The 19,620-nt window shown below is 28.5% G+C and overlaps 1 protein-coding gene across 1 annotated transcript; it reads right to left on the minus strand.

Annotated features, from left to right (window-relative positions):
• Nucleotides 1–9: 9 nt before the first annotated feature.
• Nucleotides 10–5,351, minus strand: LOC122503799 (homeobox protein engrailed-2a-like). The gene is made up of 2 exons (XM_043614497.1): nucleotides 4,169–5,351; nucleotides 10–1,103 (listed from the first exon to the last, which is right to left on the minus strand). The coding sequence occupies exons 1-2, from the start codon at nucleotides 4,878–4,880 to the stop codon at nucleotides 733–735; spliced, it is 1,083 nt and encodes a 360-aa protein (XP_043470432.1). The 5' UTR covers nucleotides 4,881–5,351; the 3' UTR covers nucleotides 10–732.
• Between the last annotated feature and the right edge of the window lie 14,269 nt (nucleotides 5,352–19,620).

Below are 19,620 nucleotides of genomic sequence, written 5' to 3' on the forward strand. Positions count from 1 at the left end.
GAAAAAACGTCATTTATAAATTAATTACATGATGCAATTATTTCAAATTAGCAATTTTCAAAAAAAAAAAAAAATTGAAATTGATTTTTTTTAATTTTTTGTTTTTCTCTGTTTTTAGGAAAAACGTTCTCTTGCACGAAAATATTAAAATTTTACGTAGAGAATAAAAAATTAATCAGGCTAATAATTAATTATTGAGGACTTTTCAACTCTCGTTATTGAATTTTTAATTTGAAAAAAATTTTACGAAGATGAATAAAATTAACGCCCTGGAGTGATTCTACAGTACTAGATGATGATAAAGCTTGATGAAAATCCACACTAGTAGATTCTCTCTTTCATTCCTTCTCTCTTCTTTTTTTCCGCCTGGAAAATTACAGACATTTTTCCCCACAAGCATCAGTCCATTAGAAACAGTCACTATCGAGCGTCAATCACAATTTCTTTCTCAAAATAGAAGAAAAAAGAAGAAGAAAATTGCGAATGTCCTGCGACAGTGAATCAATTTTTTTTCGATACTTTACGAGTGAATCTTTGTAATTCCAATCCTCGGTAATTCTGCTTCCATTTTTGTACACGAGCATCTGCGGGAATCTTCTTGAATCGCGTCATCCGTTGAGTTATCGTTCATCTTTTCTCTCTCTCTCTCTCTCTGTCTGTCTTTATCTTTCGCGAAAGAGAAATCGCAAAACGAAGATTTCACGTGATTTTCTCATGTACTCCCCATGGGATTTACGACTGTTGATTTTCAACTCTGTCGTCGATCTCCTCGCCATCCTCATCGACTGGAACGGTCGAGTGATTGTAGAGACCCTGAGCCATCAACTGAAGAGCGAGTGGATTCTTTTGACCGTTGGATTTCTTGATCTTCGCCCTCTTGTTCTGGAACCAGATCTTGATTTGGGCCTCGTTCAAGCCCAAGTCTCTTGAGAGTTGCTGTCTTCGTTTCTCAGTCAAGTATCTGTTCTCGGTGAATTCCCTCTTGAGTCGCGCCAGCTGCTCTGCACTGAAGGCCGTTCTAGGTCGTTTCTCGTCGGGTAATGTGCTACTACTGTTGCTGATCTTGTCACCGCTCGGACGTTTCACTCTTCTTGTTCGTGGTCCTGCAAAAAAATTAATAAACAACCTGGTCAGCATACGAACAATTACAAACAATTTACAATTTCTATTAAAGCTTCTAGCAAAATTTATTTTCAAATAAGAAAAATATTCATAAAATTTCTAACAAACGAGTGATTATTGTTACTTTCTGATTTTAGTTGCAATGTTTTTTTCCTTAAAAAAAAAGGAAGGGAATTTCAGAAACAAAATTGACCAAAAGGTAGAATAACAATCAAGAGAATGATTTTTTTTAGAAAACTACTTTGAAATAAATTTCCAATTTAAATTTCGGTTTTTGCTCCAAAGCGGAACGTTATTTTGCTTCAAAGAGAATTCAAACTGTTTCAATCTAAAGGAGAAGGTCCCCAAAAGAAAGAAATGGTGACAGCGGTGGGAATGTTTCTCAGCAGTACCAGAATTCAGTCTAATTTCGAAAAACAGCAAAGAAATAAAATAGCAGAGAATAAAGTACAAATGAAATGAAATGTCAACGAATAAACTACCAAAGAAACAAAATAGCAAAGAATAAAATACCAAAAAAATGAAATAGCAAAGAATAAAGAAAAGAGAATTTGAAACAATATCTCTCCAAAGTTATCAAAAACCTAATCTCAATTTAATTTCAATTATTACAATTTTAAAAATAAAACACTCTACAATGAAAGAAGAAACTATCTCTCTTGCTAATAATTCACGGCTCCAGTGTAAGTGCACCTAATAAAAAATGCATACAACTCTATATGTAGTTTTCCAGGTACATAAAGACCCGGGTACAATGTCTTGTTATAACCGCACCGAGCGTCCATGGTTTCGACTTATCGTTGGGGATTTCAACAAAAGAAGAAGCATTTAATTGTTAGGGGTAGGTCATGGTTTCTAACTGTGAAACAATTAAACCCTGCGAAAGTTAGCAGCTGCTTTATTTCAGCGTCCATTAACCTCCAAGAGTCGATTGTACACAACACGTGGCTAAACATATTATATCCATATCTATATACATCTCTCTCCCTCTCTCGCTCTTTCTCTCTCTATCTCTAAGTGCATATATATATAATAATAAATTCTATTTTTTATATATACTCCAAATGTGTCATTATACATCCTCGCGCAACTAAATTCAATTAAATTCTATATCTGGACAAAACTTTATTTATTCCCGCACTAAGTATAAGTTTTTCCCAACAGAATAAGTCAGGTCTATAAGATGCGATAAATAGTTGTTAATTACATCATATATTTTATATTTTCCCTACAAATGTATAGCGTGGGCAATTATTATGTTTCTCAACGTTCGTGACGGTATGGTTATAATTTATAACAATCATTGTGAATTTAAAACGAGACGAGACGATAAAATTTTTAATCAATTTTCGTACAATATCAGAAAATATTTTTACCTTTTTTGAATTTTTATTTTTCTTAAAAATTGGTGAATTTTGAAATCCATACGTAATTTTGTAGAAAATATGTTTTTAAATAGGTACACAAAAAATTGATTTTCATAATTTTTATAGCATTTTTTTTTTAAATCTCGGTTTTTAGGCTAAAAATGCTATAAAATACCATTATTTTTCATTTTTTTTTTTAAAGAAAATTCATTTGTTTATTTTTCTTATCAATTTCAGATCACAATTTTATCCTAATTTTTTTTTAGAATTTTTATTTTTTATATATAAAAATTATGATCTGAAATTAGTTACAAAAGTAAACAAATGAATTTTCATTTAAAAAAATGAAGAATAATTGTACTTTTTAGCATTTTCAGCCTAAAAACAGAGATTTTTTTCTAAAAAAAATGCTATAAAAATTATGAAAATCAATTTATTTATTTGAAATTTTTTTTTTGGATTCAAAAACATATTGTCTACAAAATTGCGTATGGATTTTAAAATCTACCAATTTTTAAAAAAAGTAAAAATTCAAAATATTTTATGACCATTAAATTCCTCACAAAAAATTAATTTAAAAATAATTTTGTTGAATATTTAAATTACTTCTTTAATACAGTTAAAAATATGGCTGTACCTTCCCCTTAAAGTTGCACACGTTCAAATTAATGACGATATTTTTATTATTTCTTTTAATTTTATTACAAAGTATTGTTTTCTAACAATTAAAAAATATTTGTGTCTTTTTTTATTATTTTACACTATATATCATTATTATATTATTTTTATTATATTATCTCATCATATCATCAAAACAATATTTTAACTAAATGTTCAATTAGAATATTTTTAAATTTTAGTAACTTTCAAACTTTTCCAAAATTACTAAAATGAAATGAAAAATAATGTAGGTAAATTAATATTCACTTCCGAATTTGTCTCTTTAATAGAAAAAATAATTTTTTAAATAAAAGAAAATTACAAATTGATAGAAACAGAAAAATATCGTCGTTTATATTTACGAACTTTAGGAACATCTCATAAATTTGAAAAATTTGGAATTCCTCCCATTCGAACTAATTAAACAACTTTCTTTATCATCGTGATAAAAATTTATGGAATTTCGATTTTTAAAACTGTATTAATTTTCAGAAGTTGTTCATCTTAAACAAGGATCACAGTTTTTTTAAATTATCAAATTGATACTAAAATGGATCAATTTTTTATTTAATCCACATTTTTGGTATCAATTCGTTGAAATTTGTTACTACTAAATTAACAGTGGAGCAATTAAATTGTCATCATCCTAAATAAGCAACAACTAAACTTTCATCCTAAGACAAATCAAAATTCAACAATTCTCAAGAAAGCGAATTTCAAAAATTTCTTCCAAGCAAAAATAAGTAAGAGAATTAAAAATTTCGAGTAGAAAATATTCCCAAAATTATAATTTTAATTTCAGAAAGTAACAAAATCGTAAAATAAATTAGAAAAATCAAGAATCAAAAATCTTCGATTTTTGATTCTTGATTTTTCTAATTTATTTTATCAAATTTTTTGTATCAATTCGTAGTAGTTTGAAACTTAAGTTAACAGTAGTAATTAATTAACTCTGATATTAAATGACTTTAAATACAAATAAAGAAAAGTTTCTAAGAAAACAAGAACTTTCAACTTACCGGAAGAGGGTCTGTCCGAATATCTCGTGCAGTAAATCCAAGCGGGCCAAACGCTTTGTCCATTCGTTCCATTGGCCGTTGAGCCACTTCCAGTGGTGGATGCTGCATTTCCGCTGTTACTTTCACAGCTAATGGACGATTCCCCGCTGATGGTCGACGAGGTCGAGCACAAGGACGGCGCGCCGGTCACTGAGCTGCCAGTCACAGAACTCCTATTGCTCGCGAGACTTTCAAGACTTCCACTCCTACTGAGTCCGGAATGCCTTTGGAGTGGTGACGTTAAGCCGCAATGGGACGAGAAGGATGAGTCGCGGTCCCTTTGACTCGACACCGATACTGGCGGCGATTCAGGAGGTGACAATCTCGACGACGAGAGACTCAAATCGCGCGGCAATGGAATTGGACTGTGCGCAATTGGCTTCACAATTGTTGCTGATGATTTTGGCGATGTACTCGTCTTTGTTGTCAATATAGCCTCTCTTCCAAATTCGGGTCGTAATATATTAACAACACTGAATCTCAAGGCATTTGATTCCGAGTCGGAATGTTCATCACGTCTCGAAAGTTGATGATGATGATGACTTTCGGCTATTGGTGGCGAGCACATACGCCTATGATGATGTAGAAGAGGATGGTGAAGATGATGATGAGATGGGATACCACCCAAACGTAAACCGTACGCCGACTCCATGCTTACTAACGCAACACTCATTTTAAAATCGTTCGAAATTGTACAAAATTCGATACACGTTTCAGTTGCACTTCATGTATTAAACAAGATCACTTTAATGTATTTTCGAAACACTTCGGAAAATAAAAAAATGTTCAAGTCTTTAAAGAGAATAAAGTTTACTGGTACACTGGTCCAGGGATGCTGTGCGAGTAGAACGCAAACTGTTTGGGAAGATTTTTCCCGTGGTTTCCGAGTACTCGAGCGACTGCCGTGACGGGTCTGACTGGCTGTCCATCCGTCGCTCAGTGATGTCTAAACTATGGTCCTGAGGTCCCTACTTACCGCTCCCCCCTTTCCCTCTTCACTCCTCCTACGCGAGGCTGAGTGCAGTGCACTAGACACCCTCGATTGTATCTCTATTAACTCTCCGGCCGAATGCTCCGCCTATCGTCGAACGTCTCCACGGTGAGGAATTTCTCAAATCCCTTCTCTTTCAACTTCTTTCTCCTCCCCACTCTTTCACTCAATCCCCCCTCCGCTTTCCAATTCCCCTCTCACACTCTAGAGCTCGCTCTGGAGAACTATCGCTCTCTCGATACACTCAATAGGTGTCTCCGATATACGAAAAATCATCACTAGTATTAACTAATCGTTAGCAGCAGTATTGTTAAATAGAAAATTGAAAATTTTCGATATTTTGAAAGTCTCTTTTTTGATTTAGAGAAAAAAGAAGAGGAATACCCCTTCCAGTGGGAATAAAGTGGTGGGGGTACCCCGCCCGCCATCTTGCCCCTCCTATTTCGCTTGTTCACGCCCCCAGTGACAGACGCTAAAAGCTCCTCCGCCTCCTTCCATTTCTCTCTGCCCCCTCTCTCCTCACCAGTGTCCCTTTCCCCCCTTTTATATTCAAAAACCACCTTAACGCTGCGGCGAGTCAACTTTTAGGGCTAATTCGTTTCTTCTGATCGACAAACATTCACTTCGGCGCTCGTCTATATGGATTTTATCGTTCAAGCATGCAGAATCTCTTCATACACAAATTTACACGTCCACTCCCCCATTCCATTTTTTGATATAAGCCCCCCCATTCCTCTCTCTCTCTCTCTCACTTTGCCTTTTTTGTGTCGACTTTTACGGCATGGAACAAAATAAACGAATGTGTTATCCGCCCATGGCAGATGTGTATATACATATACATAATAACGTAATTTATTCTACGATCACTTACTTTGGGAAATTTATATTTTTTCTACACAAGTATAAAGTGATTTTGGCTCCGCATTAGGATTTTCGTGATGCGTATTATATACAAGAGAGGGCAGCTGTGCGCGTCCGTCGCATCGCAAAAGAAGTGATTTTGGCTCCGCATATTAAGGATTCGTAAAAATAAATATTTTAAAAGCGTGAAGGATTTTTTGACCATCACACGCTATTGTAAATTGCTAAATCATCTCAATTTTTTCGAGATTTTATATAACATAGGGTGGGGAGGATTCATGAGGAAAAACTGAGATGTTGCGGATGAGTGACGCGCATTGAAAAGAAAATTATTGCCATACATCTTTTCTGAAATGCGTCACGCATAGACTTTGTTATGGCGAGCAAGAAAATAGATTAATTCGAGAGTTACGGAATAATTTCGATACTTTTTTTGCGGTTCCGTATCTATTATAGATGCTAAACAAAAACTTTTCGTATTTTCTTCGTATATCACAAAAACTTGTTATTTATTATTAATAGTCGAAAAAATGTATATCATCTGAGCAGCGCAGGTATATTTTTACCTGAATATTTCAATATTTTATTTGTGATTCAAATAATGTTTGGTAAAATTAAAATCTTCAGCTTATAATAAGATAAATAATATATGCGCGGAAAAGTTGACGTAATATTTGAAAATATAAAATTAATACCAAATTGGATCAAATTAATGCCAAAAATTTTGATCGAATTATGACTTTTGACTCACATTTTTGGTATATCAATTGGTTGAATTTGATAATTTCAAGCTAACAATGAATAATTAAATCAAATTGATATACCAACAAAAAATTTGTATCAACTTCTGATTTGATACATATTTTTGGTATCAATTCGCTGTAATTATTAATATTTAAAGTTAACAGTAATTTAAGATGCTTTTGATAACTTTTCGGAAAACAACTTAAAAATGACTGCCAAAGTATATTTTAAAATAAGACTTCAGACAATAAAATTTCATTAATAATTTTTTTTTGAAATGTTAAAGTAATATTTAGATATAACATTAGCCCTTGGAGGGCCAGTCTTGGTTTCAGGCAATATATAAACATTTTTAAAACAAAATATAATTATAATGTTTAAAGAAAATATTAAATTTTAAAATAATTTACGATAAGATTTAAAAATTTTTTAAATAAAATTTCATTTTTAACAATGTATGTATCGGTAAATTTTTTTCAAAATTTTTTGTAAGAAACTAACACTAAATTAACAATTTTTAAGCCTTATCCAATCGTGGGCAAACGATGGGATCTATTTATTTTGAAATTTTTAATTTTTATATGTGAAAAGCGGTAGGCCTAACTTGACAATTGACCAAATCACAATTTTACACAGAAAGAAGGTTAAGTTTGGAGAGACTCAGTCTGAAAACACATTTGCTGTGAAAAATTTGGGTGATTTTGTCAAATGGCAAGTTAGTCATTTGGCCACCACTGCGTATATAAAAATTAAAATTTTCAAAATAAATATAGATCCCATCGTTTGCCCACGATCGAACAAGGCTTAAAAATTGTTTATTTAGTGTTAGTTTTTTACAAAAAATTTTGAAAAAAATTGATCGATACATACATTGTTAAAAATGAAATTTTATTTTAAAAATTTTAAAATCTTATCGTAAATTATTTAAAAATTTTTAAAAAATATTTTTATTAAAAACTATGCGTGAAAACAAAACTTTTTATTATAAAAACGTCCAATTTTATCAATTTTTGACCGAGTTATAAGCATTTAAAAAAAAATTTACGTACTCTCTATAAATGTGAATTAGTAAAAATGTTTACTAATTTGGATTAGTGACTGACTTTTTGCTTTTGAATTAGTAAATTTTACTAATAAATTAGTAAAAGTTACTCTTTATTAGTGAAGTTTACTATTTCAAAAGCAAAAAGTCAGTCACTAATTCAAATTAGTGAACATTTTTACTAATTCAAATTTAGAGAGTAAAAAACGTAATTTTTCAAAAACCTGTATCTCCTGAACCGGTTTATGAAAAAATTTGAAAAAAATCAAGGTACCTCATTTCAAAGAGTACTAAAAGAAAAAAATGTTTAAAAAAAATTTGAGATGCAAAAGCAAAATTATTTCCGGCTTGGCGTGGAATGCCCCTAATATAATATCATCCTTTGTATAATATTGAGATAATATTAAAAAAATCTAATCCTGAAATATTTAGCTAATATTAAACTATATAATGTTACCCTGTAATAATGAACTAATGCTATACCCCTCTCTAATATTAAACTAATGCTACTCTGTAATATTGAAATAATATTACCCCCCGTAATATGCAGTTCAGCACCTTTAAAAATGTGCTATTAGCAATATTAGATTATAACTTCGTTGGTCACCGCACACTTGAGATTTCGTCGGCGCAAAAGTTTTTCTGCAAAATTTGCAATTACAAACTACATACATACTACTACTGGGGGTATATAAGTTACAATTTATGACTCAGTTGGAGATCAGTTAGAAAGTCGATCTAACTTGGAGATTTATGTGTATGCATATAATATGAATATGTTTGTAATGTAGAGGATGCTATTACGTAAAACCGCGCTCATTTCATATATATTTTCCAGCACGATATTAAAAAAACTATCAAAGTTTCACGGTATTTCGGAATTTATCAATTATTAATAGAAGCAAGAAGCAGATATTAATTGCGCCAGATAATATAATTTATATTGCGCTTTTATGCACAGCATATAATAATATAATATCAAATATGTCTTTTGTTTTAGATCTGATTCTATATGCGAGTTAAATGTTCTTTTCAAATTTTTGTCATCTCTTATTTTTATTATCTTTATTTTAATATTTTTCTTCTCTTATTTTTTATAATCTTTGTTTTATTTCTTCCTTTTCGACTCTCTTCTGTTCATTCTGATCTCTTTAAGATCATTAATTTATCTATCTCTTAATTTTCTTCTCTTTCTGCTTTACCTCGTTTTTATTCTCCTCGACCTTATTTTTCTTCTTCTTCTTCTTATTTTGCATCTCTTTCTCCAACTGCGTTTCTTTATATTCTCTTTCTTCCCCTTCTTTTGATCCTTCTTCTCCTCCATTTTCTCCCTTTTTGCTTCTATTTCTGTTTTAATGTTCTTTCACTACATAGCTTTAAACGACATAGAACGTGGCGCCATCTACAAGGTAAAATTTGTTCCTGTTACTTTAACACCAAAATCGGTATTAAAATAACACTTTTTATTTTTTATTTACATTATTAATAGTATAATATCATTATAAGCCATTGATATTACAGCGTGCATAAATGTAATTCAAACTTCAATGTTTATAACCCAAAAGAAATTGATTAAGATTTTTCCTTGACTCCTATATATAACTCTAAAATTTTTTGTGATTTCATATATAGTCATTTATTCGAGTCTCGCGGTTTCGACGTTTGTAGTTTAACTGATAAAACTGTGTGTATATAATGCAATTGAAGTCAATTTGTGCTGTTCTTTATAAGCCACAAGCATTCACTTTGGTAAACTTTCAATTCTCTCTCTTTTATATATATATATATATATACATCAAATCGATTTAAATTTTTTTCCCTATCTCTGCGGCCAGGAAAACTTTTTTGTTCAAGTAATATTGTATATATATACATGGGATATTATATGCAATTTATAGCTCTTAAATTTAAAAAGAATTATAATACTCACAATTTAGTAACATCAATAATTTTAAAATGCATCTAATGCTAATTTTTTGATAAAAAAATTAATATCACATTATTATTATTATTATAAGCAATTTAATGATTGTATTATTATAATTTATAATTGTTTATTATTTTATTATTTGTAATTATTATTCATTTACTTATTTTGTAATAGTAATAATTTTTTATCAAGAAGCAAATGTTATTCATTATTATTTGTTTATCGAAAAAATAAAAGTGTAATCAACAATTACTGAATAATAATAGAGAAATAAAATGTGTTTTTTTTAAATTCTCCGCGCGTGTAAGATTGTAAGATTGTTGTAAGTCACTAACTTAGTTTAGTTGTAATTTCCTGTGTTTGAAACAATAAATATATAGGTATGTATATACATATGAATCGTGTATTTCATTTGGTAAGTGAAAGCCCATTTTCTGCATCAAACAATTACCTTCGCATAGTGTAGGTATGTTGATTTAATTGTAGCCTACGATTTAATGTCTGCCTGCGATAATTTATCGCTCCTTGTGTTCTTATTTCCATCAACAGAGACTAATGGTATTGTTATACGCTTGTCCGTACAAATTTATTGATTTATGCTTATTCTGAAGAAGTTACCTACATTAAGAATATGTTTTATTTAACGTAAGTCTGTGGTGTACGCCGCATATATATATATGCGAGCGCATAGGGCCTATCGTATATTTTCTGTTTATTATTATAAGAACACCATATGGTATAAATCACACATGCAAAAAAAACTCTCTCTATAATATATTACGATACAAAGTTTGTTAATGAAACTTTATGCTAAGTCCATAACTGTATCCATAAGTTTATATTATATAAAATATATACCCCCATCATAATTTTCCTTCCAATCCCAATGCAAATAATTTATATATATAGATATTTAAAAAAAAGTACGCGTTGTATTCAATTCAGTTTAAATTTATTGTTCTATTCCTTGCGGTTGGAACTTGAATGTAATTTTTATGGACTTTTGGAATAGTTTCTAATATGTGTTCAAGTGCAATGAAATTAAGTGTATAATTATATCATATTCAAATATGTACAATATTTTTTTAGTTTTTATTTATTTTTATTTAATTAAATCTACAGTCATTAATTTTTAAATGACTCACTGAGAAAAAAATTATTGTTTGTGACTGCTATTTATGTTATATATTAGTTAAAAGGTAGTTGCTAAAGTTTATTAGTTACTATTACTATTTAGTTATCTATCTATTTAGTTAGTAATGCAACTAATAATAAAATAGTTAGGTTTACTAATGTTACTAATAAAATTACTAAAAACTTACTAATTACTAACAGAGATAGTTTACTAATCAACTGAAAGGTAGACCAACAAACTTTTTTATTAGTTAAAACAACTAATAAAAAAGTTACGTTTAGTAATAAAAATAGTTTGGTAAAATAAAATATATAAGTGAAATAAAACTAAAATAGTTTGGTAGATTCACTGGAATTTCTCGATACGAATAAACATTATTCTGAACTGTCCCAGTTAGTTAGGTTCCACTGTAGGATAAAATATACCAAATATAGGTACAATCTAGATTTAAATAACAAATTTTGAACAAAAAAGAATATAGTAATTTTACTAAATATCTTCAACAGTAAAAATTCCTCAAGGATTTTGCAAAAATTATGAATGAATGTCGTATTGAAATAAAACTGTCTCTGATGTAGTCCAAACGATTAAAATCACCTCCTTACATTCGAAATAATGTTTTTCACGAAATTCATATGTTTTTGGCACGAAAGATCTTCTGTAGACATGCAACCGCGCTGCTCGCAGTTGCGGTATAAAAAGACCGTCTCGAAATTGACATAATTAAAATTTGCACTTGGCTATGACGATTCGTGACCGCTTTGTCTTGCGAGAAGGGATATACATTACCATGAGAACGTCATTTTCAATATTCTTTCGTCACGCCAACTGTTTTTTTTCTACTATGTATACGTATATATTTAAAAAAAACCCCTCCAAAGAAACCCACTAAACTCCGCGCGTAGCAGTTTTATGTATGCAAACATTTTTTCGTAACGAAAGTATTTGACCTGCGAAAAAATATGTAATTAATACAATCTGACATTGAAGTATCTAAGTGTCGTATTTATGATAAATATGAAACGTTATTATCGTGTAATAAATCTTGTTATTTTAAGTGTTACATACTTTTGTAATTCGCACAAATAAACGATGATGTTAACTATTTTGAAAAATATTTATGATTCAGCATTCAAAATGTTAAGTAGTATTTTTATAATTTTATATACGTATAAAAAATAAAATGTGAATTAAATTTTACGCTTTAGAAAAGATTTTGATGAAAGTTATCTCCACTTGTGTGGCTCTATAGAAACTGTTTAGTGTCCGGAAAGTTTGTAACGCTTAACGAAACACCAATTTTCCGACCTTGTCACTTTTTTCTATAGATTACATTTCCTAGTGCTTAAATTGACCCACTTTTCCCAATTTCAAATAGCATTCGATAGCAAAATAGGAAAACTTGTTTAGCCCCTGATAAACCCCTATTTTAAATGAAGAAAATCAAGAAAACAAATTTCACATCCAAACTAGGAGAACTATCCAGGCGCTAGCCAAGAATCCATAAAATTGAGCCAATTTCAACAAGGAATTCGTCGTGGAGAATTGTTCCAGCAGCTGCTGATCGAGATTCACTCCAAAGATCTTGGCATTTAGGGCCCAGAGGCTGATCAGCTGATCACCAACCGGCTTCGATGGGAAGGAGGGACTAAAAAGCAGGATTACAAAGGAGGCGTGGCGCTTCCAACCAAGAATATCGGTCTCCAGGTATACCAACTGGTTCAGTATCATGGGGTCCTCTATACAACATTTCACTCTTCCCCAACTATTATATGTATATATTTTACCGACATAAACATTTCGGAACATCATCTAATCAAATAGTCATCCTAATGACGTTTCTATAATATAAATTTTTATTTTTTCCATATTGATTTTTTTTCTGGTCGTATTTATATAAATATTTATGAATATTTCCTTTTAATGTCTGATTACAATAAAAGATAAACTTTTCTTTTTTTGAAGCGTATCTTTTCAATGATCTATAATGTTTCTTGAATGATTTTACCCCTTGTGATCACACGGAGTAAAACATACTTATTGAATTTTATCTTTTCGGGTGATGATAGATTATCTATTATACTCTATACGTATTTTTGTAACTTTTCTTTATAGTAGTATAATTTTTCACACTCCTGAAATTATATATAATGTGAATGATTATTTTGAGAAAATTAGAGCTTTACACTTGGACGTTTTCTCAACCTACATAGTAATTTTATCACTGCGTGTGTAGTAATTTTTGGACACTAGTAATATTTTTATTACTGTAGTAATATTTCGTCACTCTAGTAATTTTATTTTACTAGTTAGTAATTTTTTGGTCACTCTAGTAATTTTGGTTTACTAGTCAGTAACTTCTTTATCACTCTAATAATATTTTATTACTAATGTAGTAATTTATTGTTACTCTGGTACTTTTAATTTACTTCTTACTAATAAATCATTACTATAGTAGAGATTGACAAAAAAGTCACAAACTAGTAAACTAAAATTATACTAATGACCAAACAGTGTTCATCACGAAAAATTACTATATACATTGTGTTAAAATATTACTAGAGTGACAAAAAAGTTACTATGTAGTAATTATTGTCACTCTATAATCATTTTAATTTTCTAATTAGTAATTTTTATGTCACTATTAATATTTTATTACTAAGTAGTAATTTTTCAACACTCTAGTAATTTTATTTTACTAGTTATAGTAACTTTTTGGACACTCTATATTATATTTTATTACTATGTAATAATATTTCTTCACTCTAGTAATTTTATAACTTGTGGAAGATTCTACTGTAGATAGTACAGCATTTCGTAACTATATTAATTTTTTTCTACCTCATAGTAAATTTTTTCACACTAACAATTTTTTATTACGTCACAGTAAGTTTTTGTCACTCTAGTAATTTTTCTTATAGGTACACACTAAAAAAAAAGTCTTACATTCAGCCTATTTTTGAGGCTGAATTTAATGTGTAAACGGAGTCAGCCCCGTTAAAGAAGGACAGACTTATGTGAAATACATGGGCTGAATTTAAGGGGGGAAACCTATAATTGTAACTTTCAAAAAATTTATTTTTTTCATTTTCTTAAAGTATATATATTTAGAAATTTTTTATTATTTTTTCTGTTATTATATTATTATATGGTGATATCACGATTTTAAGGGTGTTTTTTTTTGTAATTAGTGTAAAAAAAATTGTGAAAATTCAAGAAAAAATTTCAAACACCTTCAAAATTTAAAATTTTTATTATTTTTACCTAAATTGAGGTTCATATTCTTAGAAAATAAGTTAAGAATGTAAGAAATTTTTTTTTTTTAATTTTAGTTAAAAATAAAAATTGCTACACGTCACGCAAGTCGAGAAAAGCATCAGTTTACGACAGCATATCTGCCTTATTTCTGGTTAAAATAAATCAAAAGAATTTATAAACATTGTTCAAAACACTAATAAAAAGATGCCTAAATGTAATTGAATTTTAATTTATAGTCAGACTTTTTTTTCCCGTGTATAGTACAACTTTTCATAATTCTAATAATTTTTACGGTTGGGGTACAGTTTTTCTATTAAGACGTATTTTCTAAAACTTTTTTTTCTAATATAGGTGAATTTCTAGAAAACTTTTATCTAATGAAGGTGATTTTCTAATTTTCTTTTTTCTAATAAAGGTCATTTTCTAAAAATTTCTTTTTCTATAGTAAAGGTAATTTAAAAAAAATATGTTTCCAATAATATTCAATTTTTGTAAGGACGATCAAAGAGGTATAGGATTAAATAATAAAATTTATGAAAATTTTTTAATTCTTTAAAAAAATACTGGAGATTTCATTAAAAAACTATAATTAAAAATAGAAATTATTCAAATTTAAAAGAAAATTTTAAAATCAACAAGTTAAAAATCGTAATTAACAAATAGAAATTTACCTAAATATGTTTAAAATGTTCTAAAAAAAATGTTTTATAAATATAATAATTTTGAAAATTTTGATATAAAAATGATGAAAATTACTATTTATTTTCAAAGAAGAACAAAATTTTGTTAAAAAAATTGTGATTAGAAATAGAAATTTTGCAAATTTTTATTTTCTTTTTCTAAAAGAAACTCATAATTTTGTGAACCGAATTCTGATTGAGAAACAGAAAATATGCAAAATATAGTTTCCATTTCCAAATCTTAATTTTTTAGCAATTTTATAACTTTTATCAAAATTATAGAATTTCACAAATATTGCAGGGAATTAAATATTAGAAATCATAACTTTTTAGAAAAACTTTTTTCAGAAATCAAAACTTGTCATAGAAAAACTTTTTTTAGAAATCAAAACTTGTCATAGAAAAACTTTTTTTAAGCCAAAAAGTATTAGAAAATATTTTCTAGAAAAAGTGACCATACCTACCAATTTTTACTACCACATGGTAACTTTGTGTCACTCTAGTAATTTTTTATCACCTCATAGTAACTTTTCGTCTCTCTATAGTATATTTTTTCTATTGAGCTTATACGGACTAAGTTCTAAGGCTGAAGTCCCATGGCAGCGTTTTGCGTTGCGTTTTGTAACTAGGCCATGAGTGTAAGAGAGATGGAGATATATGTTTGCTATATTTGCACTAATGGCCTAGTTACAAAACGCAACGCAAAACGCTACCATGGGACTTCAGCCTAAATCAACACAGGAAGAGAGACGAAATTTCAAATTTTCCGCAAGGGGCGTACACAATAGCGAAGCGAAAACGTTACGAAAGGGTCGAGTCTTGTACATGTATAAGAATACAACATGAAACAATAATAGAGATAGACGCTATAAATATAACGTATCTATCCGCGTCGATATAGAGTGAACTGCGCCTGGAGGGCAAAAAGACCCTTTCTCACAGTATAACAATAAATTTCCCCATTGGAATGCAACTTAACGTATATATACATATATATAGGATCGAAACTTCTATACCTTTATATCTCGTCTATTTTGATCGAACTAATTTCTTATCTTTTTTATCATCTAATACACCGCCTGGATTATTTTGTATAGTTACTTGATTAATTATATTAATTTAAACACAAAATGAGAAACGCAATAATTTACCGTAAATGTTGTACAATAACGAAACAATTATAATGATTTAAATATACATATAACGAAACCAAATAAATTGATCAGAATAATAAAAAGAATTCACATATGGTATATAAAATTATATATTGGGGTTTAATACTATACAGGGTTTAATTCTACATCCAGTATAGAGAAAAGATAATATTTGACTCAGAACCGACTAGACATTTTACTTGTTTCAAAAAATTTTTATTTAATTTAAATAAAATTTTTCTTTGGGTGTACTTTATTAAGATGTTACTTTAATTTTCGAGCGTTTTAAAATTTCTTAAGTATTATGTTTTAATTTTTAAATCATATATATATATATCTGTTTCAATTTCTATAAGCGTGTTTCAATCTTTAAGTGTATTTTAATTTTTACGTGTTTTTTAATATACTTTGTTCTTAAAAGGAATAATAGATATATTAATTATAATCATAGTTTCGTTAGCTTCTATTAGACAGCTTAAACACAGAATATCTAATAAGGGACCAGAATGGCTTCTTCAAAGCACCTCCTTATTTTGTATGTAACATATATATGTATATATAAAAACCCGTCTCTCATTATTATATCTCATGTAGAACTCATTGTTAACGATCGTTAAAACTTGAGTATGCACTTAACTATACTTGCCGTTGAACAAGTAATAAAATCCCGCGCAATAAAGCACATTCATGCGCGCACATGTCCGAGAGTGCTACATGAAAAAAGAATTTCGGTTCTTGAACATCAGATATATATATATATACATATACAAATCGCTCCAACACTGTACGCGCGATCATTATAAAAATATAAATGAGGAATCGTAAATACCATTTTTGGAATAGTGATTGTCATACAAATTTACAGACTTTAATGATTCTGATAAATTAGTGATAGGGAATTTTATTGCCGGGTTTAGCATTTTAAAAAAAGAAGATTATAAAGGTATATACCAAAAGCTATATAACTGCAGAAGGATATACATATATATTTCTTTATCGTGATCCTCAGATCGGTACGAATGAGTTTAATTGAAGCTTCTTTATGGGAAATGTATGCAAATTATAAATTAAATATCCCTATAGAAGAGAAGTGATTTTTCAACAAATCTTAGTTACTGAAAAAATACTATAAAATTAAATATACTTAAATTTATATATTTTTAAATATATATAAACTGAAAATTTTATTTTTTATATTTTACACTCGAGGAGAAAAATTTTATTTGAATCAAATTTAATTTGAGTTAAATAAAAATATATATTTATCCCAAAGCCGACTAAATTATTCATTTGAAACAAATAAAAATCTCATTTGACACAAATAAAATTTATTTCCTTTTTTATTTATTTAATTTAACAGACAAAAGATTAGTCGGCTCATGAGTAAACTATATATGGGCAATTCTACGTGAGATTTCAGTCGACCTCTTAAAATCGGCCAAAAATATTTTTTTTCTATTCTGTATTGAAAAAAAACAGATACGTATTTTTTTATTATTTTTTTGGAGGCCAAATTTTTGAGTTATGAATTTTCAAAATTTTCGCTTTTTAAATGTAGGTATATTTTTAATGTCAGATAACTAAAAAAATATTGCTTCTTTTCATTTTTTGACAAGAGAAAAAAAGTTTTGTTTTTCTCTCTACTTTTGAATAATCATAACAAAAAAATTTTTTTTTCATTTTTTATTAAAAAAATAAAAAAATTTTATAAACAAATTAATTTTTTTTAACTTTGGGTATGATAAATTTTTAATTTTCTTTTTTTAAAACATACCTGGAAATGATAAGAAGGTTTTGCAAAAAGTTTCAGAGTGGGCCTGACAAGTTTGATGGGTCCAAAAAAATAATTAAGCTCTCCGTGCAGGTCTCACGCACGTGGCACAATGGGATTTTTTTACAATTTATTATTAAAAATTGTTTAGAGCCTAAAAATTCAATAATAATCAAAATCCGATAAAATTTGTAGGCTCTAGACAATTTTTAATAATAAATTGTAAAAAAATCCCATTGTGCCACGTGCGTGCGACCTGCACGGACAGCTTAATTATTTTTTTGGACCCATCAAACTTGTCAGGCCCACTCTGAAACTTTTTGCAAAACCTTCTTATCATTTCCAGGTATGTTTTAAAAAAAGAAAATTAAAAATTTATCATACCCAAAGTTAAAAAAAATTAATTTGTTTATAAAATTTTTTTATTTTTTTAATAAAAAATGAAAAAAAAAATTTTTGTTATGATTATTCAAAAGTAGAGAGAAAAACAAAACTTTTTTTTTCTTGTCAAAAAATGAAAAGAAGCAATATTTTTTGAGTTATCTGACATTAAAAATATACCTACATTTAAAAAGCGAAAATTTTGAAAATTCATAACTCAAAAATTTGGCCTCCAAAAAAATAATAAAAAAATACGTATCTGTTTTTTTTCAATACAGAATAGAAAAAAAATATTTTTGGCCGATTTTAAGAGGTCGACTGAAATCTCACGTGGAATTGCCCATATATTTCTTTTTCAGGTGTAAAATAGACAAAAAATATATTGCTTGAAAACCGAAAATAAACATTAAATTAAATCATTGCATTAAAAAATTAAAAATATTTATTTTTACTTTTTTACATTATATAAATATAATTTTTGGGGTAAAAATTCTGAAGTTTTATTAAAAAATAATATTTTGTTTATAAAACCTATAAATTAAATTTAGTTATAATACATAATAATATTAAATCCGTATAGTATAAAAGTGATAAAATTCACTCATAACGATCTAAGAGACGCACATGAAACTTACTTTCAACGTTTGATTTTATAGGAATATTAATTACTTATGTTATCTGTAGATACGTCCACATAACTATATATACATATATATAATTGATTTACCGCGGAATAATTAATTTTCGATTTTTTAAGCGTCAAATAGAAACGTCTAATGTACATTTATATTTATATATAAAACGTTTCTCTAATAAATATATACAGATAACGCGGGAGTTATGTCAAATTATAACTTCGAATGTGAGATAAGAAAATGCTAATATTGTTTTCGGAATACTAGCGCGAGTGTCAAAAAAGATAATGAGACAATAATTTATATTTTAAATTAAATTATTAATGCTTAATTATTCATTATTAATTACTAATTAATCATTAATTATTAATATATTATTATAATTGTTATGCATTTAATAATTAATAATTAATATTATTAGTGATTAATTTTTAATTAATACCTAAATATATAATTAGCAATTATTAATTATTAATAAAGGATCATTAACTTAATATATACATTAAAAGGAACATACATAAGTTTACAAAAATTGAAAAAAAATCTCCCACCAGACCAATTTCAATCACGCAGATTAAAATCAAGTAGGGTGACAAGTATAGGGCTATATGCATTTCAATTGAATTGAGGGAAAATCTGGAAATTTCAAGGTTGTCAAACTAATTTTGATTTATCGAGAACATTTTATATTATATCTTTGCGATAATAATGAACAGCGCGCATTATAAATATATATATATATCGGGCAGGAAAAATGGTAAACTTTCTTTAAGGCGCATAATAATTATTACTTATCAAGGTGGGTGGATACTTCTTGGAAAAATAAACATA

Source organism: Leptopilina heterotoma, unplaced genomic scaffold (assembly GCF_015476425.1).
Source record: "Leptopilina heterotoma isolate Lh14 unplaced genomic scaffold, ASM1547642v1 Lhet_27, whole genome shotgun sequence".
Classification (NCBI taxonomy): Eukaryota; Metazoa; Arthropoda; class Insecta; order Hymenoptera; family Figitidae; genus Leptopilina; species Leptopilina heterotoma.

Bases quoted from the DNA above. Each gene is read 5' to 3' on its own strand.
- LOC122503799 (XM_043614497.1), bottom strand. From the start codon at position 4,880: ATGAGTGTTGCGTTAGTAAGCATGGAGTCGGCGTACGGTTTACGTTTG. The intron at 1,104-4,168 runs GTAAGTTGAAAG...ATTTTTTTGCAG, and splicing joins TTCGGACAGACCCTCTTCCG to GACCACGAACAAGAAGAGTG.